The 13,075-nt window shown below is 47.2% G+C and overlaps 1 protein-coding gene across 1 annotated transcript; it reads left to right on the top strand.

Moving 5' to 3' along the window:
• The first annotated feature begins 626 nt into the window (after positions 1-626).
• LOC119381240 (P2X purinoceptor 7) lies at positions 627-1,306 on the top strand. Its single transcript, XM_049412894.1, has 3 exons — positions 627-769; positions 896-1,075; positions 1,144-1,306. The coding sequence occupies exons 1-3, from the start codon at positions 627-629 to the stop codon at positions 1,304-1,306; spliced, it is 486 nt and encodes a 161-aa protein (XP_049268851.1).
• Positions 1,307-13,075: the final 11,769 nt, after the last annotated feature.

The following is a 13,075-nucleotide window of genomic DNA, read 5'->3' as shown; positions in this document are numbered from 1 at the left end:
TCGTCGATAATACAAGATTTTGAGTTGTTGCAAGGCTTGTAGCTTAAATCTCACGTATGGTTTCCGTACAGAAGCTTTCGAAAGGAAGAGCTTATACAGAATAATGTTATGGTGAACGGATCATAGCTACACTGTAAGAAAAAAAAAAGGTGTTATTTGACCCTTCTTTTATACATGTGAGAGTCACATGTGTTGACTCTGGTTTCGTCATATGGACTCTCTTAAAGAGAATCAATGTGACTCTTTAAAGGGCCAGTAAACAACCCCGAGGTACACAAATTTTCATCAACAGAAATATGTGCACTTTTGTTTTGTGAACATGCTGCCGCAAGAATTTTGCGAATACGTGCTATAATAAGGAAGTTACAGGGGTTAGAACAATCGTTTCAGCTGATTTCAAATTCTCGCGGGGCCTCGCCATCCTTCTCCGCCATGTGGAGGGGAAGGCGTAGCCCGTCGTCGTGACTCCGCCCACTTCAGGAACGTGACACGACGTCAGCAATAGACGTCATCGGCGAGTTCAATCAGCTGCAATCAACTTCCGCTTACTGCGGCTCCCGGCAGAGTTTTGTTTATTGTCACACGTGCTCCGTCTTCGCACGTGCTTCTGTTGTGATACTTCTGTCATGGATTCCGCTCTGCGTGCGCGCCTTGAAAAGTTCGTGCGGGAGATGGACCCCTACGGTGACACGCCGTGTCGACGCACAGCCGAGGGTGACGATGACCCGTCACCGCCACCTTCACCGAACCGCGGCGATGACATGCGCTGGTGAGTGGGCATGAGAACGAATAATTTGTATGTTTTTTTGTATCCTGTTTACGGATGGCGCGCTCACACTACGAAATTCTCAATAACGTCCCAATGCAGGTGTACGTGTGATCATTGCGTGCCCAGCTCAAACGCCGAGGAAAACGTCTGCTGCCGCGAAATTGATGAAGTCGTTGCCAAAGGCAACGACGATTGCATTACAACACACGTCGACTTCCCCAGTGTCTGCCTCAACCCTGCGGTCCTCGAGGCGGCGTATTACGCTTTCGATGAGCTTGGCGTGCCGATAGAGGGAGAGATCCACAAGTAAGCAAGTCAGGTCGGCACCGACCGAGACAGCAGGCTAATTAAAGTTTGACTTCATTGCCCCGTAGGAAATACCGCTTCGTCGCCTACAGACTTTTTACCAAGTGGATATGGCGAAGACTTGGGCGACACAACAGGGTCGTCCTTCCTGCTTGCACCGTGGAGCGCATACGGCGTGAATTCCCGTCGGCATCCTACGTCGGATTCCGGCACCCTCCCCTGGAGGACTGAGGATGTCGCGTACGGCATTTTTGTCATTGAGACTTCATTATCTGTGCTATGTTCGTCGTGTGCGCAGACTGCATTAGCAAGGCCTAGTAGTAATTTGAGCCTTCGAAAAAAGCAATGACCGCGTTTCGCGGCATGATTACGTTCACCCTTACGAAGCTCGCGCTTGGAAATCTAATGTATCAAGCGAGGACCTCTACTTTTAATAGAATGCTGAACGCCTATTCCCGTTTTTTGTGACCGGACGACTTCTGTCAGTGGCTATCCGCACTTCTCTCCTGTGTAGTCTGCGTACGACTGCACAATCAGGCAAAGCCAAACCGTAGGGCACTAGCCAGTTTGTGCATTAGCTGTCGTGCTTTTGCAACAGCTGTTTTGTGAATAGTGTGGGTTGAATCTGCGCCGCTGATCAGTTGGCTTGTGGACAATGCTCTTTTTCACCTTCAAGTAAATAAAATTGATAACGTGTGATTTATAACGAATTCTTTGTGTACAATCAATTTCGGGAAATAAGTTCTTGTGCGCGAACCTTCTTGAATAACGACGGTGCCTGTTGCCGAAAGGATGGTATTGCTAACCTCACATGCTCAACTGTGCTCGGTCTAAACGTGCGAATAATTTCAAGCAAACAGCATGGAACATAAAACTGGTCACACGGAAGTAAAAAAAAAAGTTTTTCTTTTTTAAATAGAATCCCATGTGCTGCATTTCATGAGCACATTCTGAAAGAGCATATAATGCAGCTAGAACGGGCAACTGCACTCATATTCACAACAGGGCCCATTTTGTTTCGTTTGTCTAGTGGTAGCACTTTTCTTTTTGTCACGTAGCTGGTTTTGTGCATTCAGATATTGTTTCCTCCTCTGGTGCTACTTGCACATGTAGCGAGCCATTTGGCGAGATTCATCATCATGCATTTATGTCTTTTATATATCGTGGGGGGCCAATGACTAGTCACATTTTACACAGCTAGTTATTGTAAAGCAGACCAATATGCTTTAGCTGCAGAGAAGCTCTGGGTTCAAATGCAACATGTGAGTAGCTCCAGCTTTCAGTATTATTCGAGTTGCTGGCACGGTACATCTGTACCAAAAACATTTCTGCGCGACACTGTACCTATTTACTGAACAAACGTGGACGTGTTGATTGACCGGATGTTTCTTTACATCTAATAGACGCTGGTTTGCTTGACAGTGACTAGCTGATTAAAAGTGTTAGAGTGATAAGGCACCTGTACCATCTAAAAATTATCTGACAAGTTGAACCAAATGGATCACTACATCTGTAAACAGCTCAGCAGAAGGAATTTCTGCATGTATCAGCCAGCAAAATGATTATGCAAGAAAAGGCATGATTCAAGGAAAGGGTGCACAACCCTTGTTTACGTATGCAAGAGAAAAACACGTCTAATGAAAGTGCTACACCTAGTGGTTGAGTATGCGATAAATAAAATGAACAGAACCAGACCACAGACATAAGACTGCTAAAAACGACTTCAACTCAGTGAGCCAACACATGTCACAGTTGCTCAAGCATGCACCACACTTTCTCGTGTATTTAGAACATCCTCTTGTGCTTGCCTCAGGTGCTGCAGCAGACCAGCTATTGCTGCCTTCATTTGGCAGCTGTGGCAAGTCCAAGGAATCTGCTGGTCCTTCAGCTGTCGCAGACAGCAGCTCGACATCAAGGCCCAATGATTCACTGCACGCGAAAAGAAGTATGAACAGGTTATGTGAAAAGCCATATGCAGTTTTCAGAAATTCTGTGCCCGAGCGTAGCATTATTTTTTCTTGTCAGAAACATTAAACACATGTGACACGACACACCAATCTACGTGAATGCAACATCTTTGTTAAAAAATAACGTGCGATTGGCTCTGATGTTGATTTGAGGTTTACAGGTATGCTGCTTCCCTAACAGACACTGGATTTTGCGCATGGTAAGCTCCTCATTCCAGACTGCCTAGGCTGTAGCTTTCTGCTTCAGGCCAAGGATCTCACTTGTCCTGCCAGAGACAGCAGCGTGTAGCAGAACTGCAACTGAGACTACATGATCTCTAGATGATGGCTCAACACAAGGGGTGTTCATCAAATGCTCTGCATTAAAAAAGGCCACCTATCTACTTTCACTAAGTCTACAGTCCAATAAAACAACACAGTGCCTCGGTGGCCAAGGCGTTGCGCAAGGCATTAAGCACGAGGTATTTGATCCTGGCCCCAGTGGCCACATTTTAATAACGGTGAAAGCAGAACTTATGTTGGTGTGTTAAACCAGACAATGCAATTTTACATTTTTATGAAGGTATAATTTACTGCTGCTTACCTAGCATCCATGTCTGCAAAGGAGTTCTGGGAAGGCTGGTAATTTTCGTCACCAGGAGCTTCTGGAGGTTCGTCTCGCGAACTTTCAATTTCAGGTTCGCGGAATGGTGTTGAGCACCTGTGGCTGACCAAGTGCTCTGGCAATGGCAGAGGTGTGGGGAAAATGGGCAGTGGCTGTGACACACACTCTGTCTGAATGCCCTGATCAGCCTTTGCGTGCAGCTGGAGGTGAACCTGCGTTGCTGTGCCATTTCCAAATGGCACCACAATGCGTTAATGCTAAAGCACACATCACAGAGGTTTTTACGATGAGAAGTGTGATAACAATATCTGAATTCTGGAAACTAATTGCCGTCCCTTGTAATTTCAAGAATAAGTGTCAGCTTGTGCAGCTATACAGACATATGAAAGAACAGTGCATGTGTTCAGGTCAATGTGCTCATGACTCGAGCAGAACGTAAGCCACGGCATTTTTTAGAATCACAATACTTAAACAAGCAACACTCACCGACACATGTTCCAGACAGCTGCTGCAATGTCTGGGTGCCGATTTCCCGCTGCATGACTGCAGTCTGCACAGCAACAGACTGCACAGCTGGAAGGCTGTCAGATGTTTGTGTACTCGTGGTGCACTGCAAGACAGAGCGACAACTGCATGTCTCCACCTGCACACCAATGCACCTTTATGAGCAATGTACTTCTCTGGGGGCTGAGCACACCTCTGTTACCTTACATTTTGCCCAGACAATTTTGGCTATCGAACTTCGATAGAAGTTCAATTGATACACCACAGTAGTGGTGTTTTGTAAAAAGGCAGATTACAAATTGACTGCAATGTGTACTCACTCACAGAAAGAAAAGTCATTAATACCAGTAGAGAAATTGGTGGGCTAAAAACTGTTTAGGTAACTACCTGTCTGACAGGTATATACAGAGCATAAATAGTGACACATTATTACATCTGCACATATATATCGCTGCGTATTTATGGAGCAATCTATATGAACCAAAGGCACATCGTTGGGAAGACAATCAGAGATTCCGAAAACTCACTCGTGATGCCTTGTCACAGTTGTAGGACATTGCAGCTGCCGGTGAAGCACCAGGCTCAGTTGCCACTGGAGCATGATGAACCTGCAAAAATGGGAGTAGGAAAAATGCAGTGCCCATGATGACACAGGCATTCTTGAAGCTACCACGAGTAACAAACTGCCACGACGCGCAAGCGCTATCTGGCTCAGCATTGCATCTTACACGGCCATGTGAGGTACAAATCGAGGCATTGGAAGCAATCGTTGGTGTACTACGGCATTTACTTCCGCCATACAACGCTGCAGAGTACACCAATGTATCATTGAAAAGAAACACGTGCTGACTAATGGTCGTGTGTAAAGGCGACCGGCATTGAACTACTACGCCTAGGCGCGGCATGCGCACAAGACACGATGAGTGGCACGAAGGGAGAGAAGCGATAAATTTGACGCGGCGTGCGCGTGTAGTACAAGCCAGCCGTGCGATAAGGAGGAAAGATTATCTGGTCACTCAGACGTGAGGCTAGCCACGGTGAAATAGTCGTTAGGAATCGGCACTACTCACCGGTGTCTTGGGGAGGTAAAGCGTCGGCACAGCTGTCCGCCTCAGCCTTGGTATGAGGTCGCACTTCATCGACGCCAGCAGCCGCGGGTCAACGTAGTAGTCGTCAGGTGCAAAATGTCGACCACAAACGATGAGGTCCCCGACGTACGTCGCCGGATGGCCGATTCGCTCCAGCCATGCAGTGCGCAGGGCCCCATCGCGAGGCACCCGGTGCCGATGCTTCTCCGCTGCCCAGTCGCTCGATTTTCAGCCGACAACCGAGCAGCGCTTCCTCAACGTGTTGCTCATGTCGACGGCAAAGCAAGTGCAGGCGCTATGCTCCTATGCTGTGCGAGGAATGTAGTACGCGCGACAACTGCGTGGCCAAAACCGCATCACCGCAAGGCCAAGAAACGAGGTGCAGTTTCGTAGCGGTGGGTGGGAACAGGAACTGACGTTAACTCGACTATTGTTTGTTGAGACTTGGTTTAGACGAATCGACGAGCTCCGTGCTACGTCAACTCGGCGATCGCCGAGTTGACGTCACTGCGCGTACGAGGAGGATTGGTCATGCGTAGGAAAGAAGCGCGGGCTTTGTTTTTCGAAATGCAGGGTCTGCGCGGCGCGCAGCGCTGTAATATTCGGAAAATGTGGTCGCCGCGGTCTACTGCACGAATTAGCGAGCTTGTTTGGGGGGTGTAAAAAAAAAGTCGCAGCCTGTTTACGGGCCCTTTAAGGAAAGTCAACGTGCCTCTCTAAAGAGAGTGCTACACATGTGAATCTCACATGTATAAAACAAGAGTCCCAGTTCTCAGAGCGTACGATGAACGAAGAGAAGGCAAATAATATGGACATGCAACAGAAATATATACAGGAAGAACAATAGACAAAGAGAAAATAGATCTTGAGCTGCTCAGATGATGTCGCTTCTAATTAACCGCGTCTCTTTTCCTACGTGGTAATCCATCGATTTTTGCTTAGTCGCCCCTTGTGGGTGTGAGTCGTGTGTTCTCAGGATGACAAAGGTGTGGTAAGTCAGTTCTGGGGAAGCACCAAATGCAGAGGAAGGTTCATAAAAGAAAAAAAAAGGTTCTCATACAGCAAAATGTAGCATTTCGCGAAGAAGCAAATCCGTGCCGTCTTTTTTTATTTGAAACCCGCGTGATTTTCCTTTGTTGCATTGTGATACAATCGGAAAGGTGAACGAACGAAGGGCAATGGAGCGAAGGGCCCGATTCTCATTAGGCACAACTGTTACTGAGCCAACAAAGAATGCAGTCAATAAAAGCATACTGTACTCTAAGAAAGAAAAGAGCCATGAGTCCTTAGACTCTTTTGTGAGTTCTGACTTGCCACGTTTATTTCTCCCTTTGATGAGACACGTGAGCTCTCTTTGGAGATCATTATAGTACTCTCATCGGAGAGTCGCGGGACTCAACGTATGGTTTCGGTGTTTGTTTTCATGGAAAAACTATAAGAATCCATATGTTCTCATACGCACATGACGTCGAATGCACCACGTACGCACCCCGAAATCAGTGGGCTAGGAGCTTTTAAGTAGACGGGAGCAGGTGAGCAATACTTGCACAATTTAGGACGCGATTGCTCACAGTGACGCTTCCACGAGTATACTTCCAAGGATCGAATAACGATTGCATGCGGGTGTTCATCCTAAAGACCATAAGTTTCTAAATCTCAGCCTCGGATTCGTTCCTTCATATAGCGACACACCTATAAGTGATCACCTCTAACTTTCTAACACGTGGACCAATCAGTTTCAGTGCGTTCTTATAACGTCCGGGTGATTCAATGTGATTACACTCCAAGTTTTTTGCAGAACCGCACCTTTGTCATGTTGCTTTGTATTTTTGACCACAGGTGCTCTCCAATGGTAAGCATGAGACTTGAAGGGTTCATGATGCACCCCTTGGGCTTGGTGAGAAAACAGATTCTGCGAATAGCAGACACCGCCCTGGACAGTTGAGCCAAACCTTGTGGTCGTACGTAGCAAGGAGAATTTACCAGCGCAGCGCAAAGTTGCCATTTTCTCGAGAGCTCTCTTTTCATACAGAGACTCTTCCTCACTCACTTCGGAGCTGCCGGCGTCCGCTGTTTGACGTCGAACAGCGGGTAGCGCGGCTGATAGATCACATAGTTCAAGAGCGGCGTGTGGATCAGATGCGCTTGTTGCCACTGTTGGGACTGGGTATTTGGATCCATCCCACCGCTGCAACCAGTTGTGGCGACCGGTATTTAGATCCGTCCCTCCTCGGCAACCAGGTTGTTGCTACGATAGGGCAGCGTCGTACCCGGGATCCGTTTGGTAGCGTAGTCGAGTCACCGGGTTGAGGAACTGATGCTAGCAAGTTGAGAAAACAATAACAAGCTTGTTTACTGGCACTTTTTGTACACTCAATTACATAGTGACAAGGTAAGAGTTCCGCGACGAGCGAACTGGATGAGCCTGTTCCGAGGGCTTCGAGACCCATTTCTCACTTAGCACCGTCGTTTTAACCCCTCAGGCTGGCTCCTCCTTCTTGATGACAACCAATCACACACACGACCCCACCCAACATGGCACAGTCCATTTCACTGTCGCTGAGGGGTCATTGCACTCTTGAAACAGCAAGGGTCCGGCGGTCGACGGCACGCTTGTGGGGGAGCAGGCCAACAGGTTCCTCGGGCTTGTTCCTCGGACTCTTCTCCGAAGGGCAGAAAAGGGTCTGCGGCGACTCCTGTCAAAACATACAGGTCAGGTCGTCTCGGCAGCACACCAATCCAAATCCAGGTGGCCCATTGTCGGTCGCTTCCCGTCCCGGGGATTCCGTTTCTAGGAAGGATACAGGTGTTCTAGCAGTGTGAGAACGCAATGCCTGTCCATTCTCATGGTCAGCGCGTCGCCACAGTCAGTCATAGCACCACGGTGCGACTCCACGGGCAGCCGCTGTGCTCCATTGCCTACCAACTTTACACAGTGAGCCGCACTCGCGCTTAGGTATCGCAACGGGAGAGAGCTATCGCGTTTCATAACGCGTGCTCAAGGTGACGACGTGCGCTGACATAGCTTCTTTTGCCTCGTGGCCTCCCCCCCCGCCTACTTAGCTTCCAGCGCGCTCGTCGTGAGGATAGAAGAAAGAAAGTGCTTAAAAGGCGTGACAAACCCGGCAACTCCACTCCTTCATGAATGATTTGATAAATTATTGGGGCAATCGATTCGTAAGGCAATCACCTCCGATAGTGATGTCGTTCGACATTTACTTAGAAAAGTGGTTCACGACCCCTTTAACTTCACATTCCTGCTTCGTTGACACTATAATGCTAGAACACTCTTGAATCGATTGCTAGCTAGAATGATTTTTCTCCAAATAGAACCATTTGATAATTTCACAACTCGCTGTCACTGACACTCGCCCCAGTATTTATTAAATCTGAGATAATTACATGGACAATGATTTGATTTAGTCCCAGACAGGGGAGCATGCATGTAATCATTCAAGTGGTGTAATGTTTAACTTTGCTTATCAATTTTCCAGCGCAGGCGGGTTTCCTGAGGGTCTAATTGTTTCCGGCGAGTGGTTATTAATTTCGTGTAGTGTCACGGCACGCTAACTCACGAAGCAGGTTTCCCCAGTGAACACTTGCGTCATAATTAATCTTAGCCATTAATCTCTCTGCCAGCACACCCTCACTAGTGCGCAACGTGAAATATTTTATCTGGTAATATGTAATCTATACTTGCACGATATACCTCTCTCGTAGCAGTAAAGGCACACGGTTGGCCCTATTTTTTTTATATATTGCTTAACTTCTTGCTGGTTTTAATAATGTGATCTGACGCGGCTACACCATAGCGACGCGAACTAGTATTGACAAAGGACCACATCATTGCAACAGAGAAATGTCACTAATTATCTTGATGCCGTAATAACTACGCTTTAATTCACTTTGTGAACAAACATGTATTCGACGCGCGATACAATAAACTTGCATGCTTGTGTATACGTAGGCGTGTTTTGTTTGTTCGTTTTTTAAGCATTACAAAGCGCATCAGAATATGGATGTAGATTTAATGCTTGTGTGTGCATAGACGTACGTGTGTGCAGGCGTGTAAAGTTTTTTTTTTCTGAGTATTATACAGCGCATGATAATGTGCAAGTACATTTCCCCAGGAAAGGGAGCTTCCTAAGGGCTCTTTTGGAACCTCTTACTTTATTACGCAGACAACCTTGAGAACTTCACACTTGGAGTATGTTGCTGTCACCAGCGAGCTAGGCGATCTGTGTCTGTAGTATATTAGTTTCTTTTTCTGCGACTGCTGCCACGCGGTTGTAGTCGCCCTCCTGTTGCCTTGCTCGAGCAGCCTGTCAAGCGTAATTTGCACAGGGTGGGCTCCTAGCTAAGCGCTTCGCTCAAGGGCAAGCGAACTGCAGTTTTACGCGACAACGTCGCACCGGCGAAGCAGTCATTCTTCACGACGCAGATGTTACACGACACGTTGCGTGGAGAGGGTATGGCGGCGCAAGCTCCGACTTGTAAAGGAGCCGCAGTTACCTGTCATGCGTAAGGCTTAACGTATTCGCGGTGCTGACGTTAAGGTGACAGTTTTTTTCTTCTTTTTTTTTTTGCTGGTAGAATATAAGAGGGACGGAATGCACTTTAAAATTTTTGAAATAAAGAACGGCTTTTCAACGGATTGAAAAAACTCGCAATATCATTCTTTTTCTATTAATTCTTTTTCTGAGCTCTCAGAAGCGCTGTCCCTGGTCTTGACGTTCTCGCAAACTTTCAAGTCAAGTTTCAGCTTATACATACCTTGGTGCCCGGAAGCAACAAGAAGACGATATTTATTCAGCTTCTAGAGAAGTTGAATAAACTGAAACAAGTGGCTAGCAACGTAAGTCCCCGTGAAACGCTTGGTGGGTAGTTTTTAGGTATGTGTTTTGTTCGCACATAGCTATATTCTTACAAAAAAAAGTTCCTGTGGAAATATTTCTCTCCTCCAGCGCATGCGTTTGTGTACGAGCCACACAGCAAATAAACAACTGAACGAAGCAGGCATTAAAAATAATGATGACTAAAACTTTAAGGCCTCGGCGAAGCAGTAAAGCGGTATACGCCTGCTTGGTCCCGTTACCAGTTGTTGCTTTTAAAGTTCGATTGCTTGCGTACACAGCTGGGTCCTTCTGAAACTCAAAACATGCTTGAAAAAGATAGCTCTAAGGCTACAGCAAACAAAGAAATTCCGCCAATGCCACGGAGGCGGGCGGGAGGGGGGGGGGGGTGAGTTTTCTGTTCTATCCTTCAGCAGCGCAGACGCAGCCGTCACCTTCGAAAGTTCAGCGGTAAAGTTATAAAGTGCGTCTCAGTTAGCACGACCTTATTTCAAGTTCTTGTGGCCTGTATCCGAAAACATTACTTGCAGATATACCGTAAGTCAGCTGACGATTACTCGACTGTCACTCCCAGCGTTTGATCTCCGTCTGCAGTGTCGAGGCAGAGAAAATAATTTTTCAGCGGCAGCGATGCCGGCAAGTGTTTTGCAAAAGACTCCCAGCTGGAGATGTCAATCCAGTTCACAAATGTTCTGTGGTTTTCTTCACATTAACTGCCACAACTTCAATTTCATATGCTGCACAGGTGTGCACGAGACACGATAGATTAAACACCGCATAAACCGAAGTTGTTCTTCTGTTTTAAGCAATAATGCAGAAAGTTTCATGACAGCAAATGAAAATTTTAACTACTGAGATGGCTTCTATACAGCTTGCTTCGGCATAATGTTTCGCTAAAAGTATAATAATACGAACACAGTCATTAGGGCGTCAATAGATATTTCAAGACATTCGTATCTGCAGAAAAAGACAACAAATGAAGGCCATCGGATTGGCTTCTGTTCACCTCGGTCAATGTGAGGAGGACTCCACCTTAAACGAGGATGAATACCGTCCTTTGTTTACTCACCTAAGAACTCAGTAATCAAGAGGAACCGAAACCTGGTCAAGTTGTCACATATTGTTTCTCAGGATAAATTGTCAACATACAACAGACGTGTGAAAGCACATAAGGGCGGTAGTACTTGCATGCGTTTATAAGGTGCTTCGCTGTCAGGCATTTCTCCTGAATATAAATGTAAAAAGTCTTAAAAGGAGGGTGCAAAAATGTTTTTCATTGTTATGTAGAGGAATGGTAGAGGAATTCTTCCACAGTTCCTAATACACTACATCAGTAAACGCCCCTAATTCTTTACAAAAGTTTACGCTACATAGTTTGATACTTTATGCATGTAGTATGCAAGTCATCCCAGTTATAATGCGGCTTCAGTTCAACAATGTACGTAGGCATCTATTTAGCAGTTTACTTCAGAGAAGGATGATTCCATTGGCACAGAGAAAAACGCACGAACCAGAGAGGCGTGCTCCATGTCTTTCGCGCTGTATTCCGGACGAAGCATAAGAACCTGCACAAGCAAACAGCTTAAACACCAGATGTTTGGATTCTGAGTACGCGCCAGGACGCAACGTGCAAAAGAGCACGCGTTCAAAGGTAACCAAAGTGGAGGAGCGCAGTATGGCTCGTATAACAGGGGCGAAACACAGCGACAGGAATGCTTGGTCTTGCGTTGTGAGGCTATGGTCGAAAGCGTTGTATTGATCGAGTTGCATTGATGCGCAGTTTTTTTTTACACGGCATAGTGTGAGGCAGTTGGAGCCTACCAGCAACCACGGCGGCTGTTACGAAAGCGGTCCTTCCATAAGAACGCGGAAACACGCACGCGCACGTCCATGACGCTATTGAGATTTCCGGTTGCATCACTTTCGATGGGCGCCCGAACTCATGCAGAAGTATGGCGTTTCCTATTTCCGTTGGTAACGTCATATATGCTGAGGCATACCGAACATGAAAGCCTAATGCATGCAAATGTTGTGTCCACCTGTGAGCAATTAAATCTTATACGTACTAAAAAAAAATTGGACCATCTCCCCGAAGGAAACGCTGATGGGATGCGCAGCAGCAGCGTTGCGCACGGGTGGCGTCACGGGTTGAACGGCGCTAACGCGGGTGCTGCGGTGAGCGCTGGAAGATTCGTTTGAAGCGAAACTCGGTGTAGTGTTTACTGGTGTAAACATTTGTTTGAAACGCGGACACGGGAGGCGAGCGGGCGTCGGAGCCGGCAGCTGCGGCGCTCCGGCGGGTGAGGGAGAGAGTGACGTACGCGCGCACCTGCGAGGGAAGCGTACGAGGGGTGCGTGACGTCAACGCCCAGCTGCGGCGTGACCTACTTGGCACCGCTCCAAAACCTGCGCCGAGGGAAGCGCGTTGCCTCGTGTTTGTGCGGACGGACAGCGTTACACAGGCTAGTCAAAGAGCTGCTACCCATCTAATAAGGTATGTGAAAAGATGCTAAAACACTGCCCGGATTTTGTGCACCTTCAATAAGTTTGCTGCGTATGTACCTCGCCATCTCGTATCTTGCTTGGTTTCGTGTCAAGCGCTAGCTACGCCATCTAAAGAATCATGTCGGTTGTGCTGTTCACGACTAAAGCCCCTCTATCGCGTCTACTGCCGCTTTTTTAAGTACCGCCATCTATTGTTCGACGACGACACCCACTTCCGGTTCCGGAGCTTCCGGAAGGAAGTTCTTGAGCCACTTCCTTCCACTTTTTCCTTCCATCTTGTTTCTGCGCACGCATGAGCACAGGCGAGAAAGCACATATTTGCTTCTTCGTTTCGCAAGTGTTGTTGTTTTGAGGTTCGTCGTAAACTGCCTGCCGCCGAGCGAGTTTTCGCTCGGTGTTTCTGCGTCGCGAGGGCATTGGCGGGCATGCGGCAGGTGCATCAACCGGAAAAGCAGCAGAAGCATCATGGCGGCACTTCG

This window comes from Rhipicephalus sanguineus, chromosome 2 (genome assembly GCF_013339695.2).
Source record: "Rhipicephalus sanguineus isolate Rsan-2018 chromosome 2, BIME_Rsan_1.4, whole genome shotgun sequence".
NCBI classification, from domain to species: domain Eukaryota; kingdom Metazoa; phylum Arthropoda; class Arachnida; order Ixodida; family Ixodidae; genus Rhipicephalus; species Rhipicephalus sanguineus.
This window is presented reverse-complemented; position numbering and strand designations above follow the sequence as displayed.

Excerpts from the sequence above, each read along its gene's own strand:
- LOC119381240 (XM_049412894.1), top strand. The coding sequence starts at position 627 with ATGGATTCCGCTCTGCGTGCGCGCCTTGAAAAGTTCGTGCGGGAGATG. Across the intron at positions 770-895 it reads CGCGGCGATGACATGCGCTG|CTCAAACGCCGAGGAAAACG; the intron begins GTGAGTGGGCAT and ends TTGCGTGCCCAG. Across the intron at positions 1,076-1,143 it reads ATAGAGGGAGAGATCCACAA|GAAATACCGCTTCGTCGCCT; the intron begins GTAAGCAAGTCA and ends ATTGCCCCGTAG.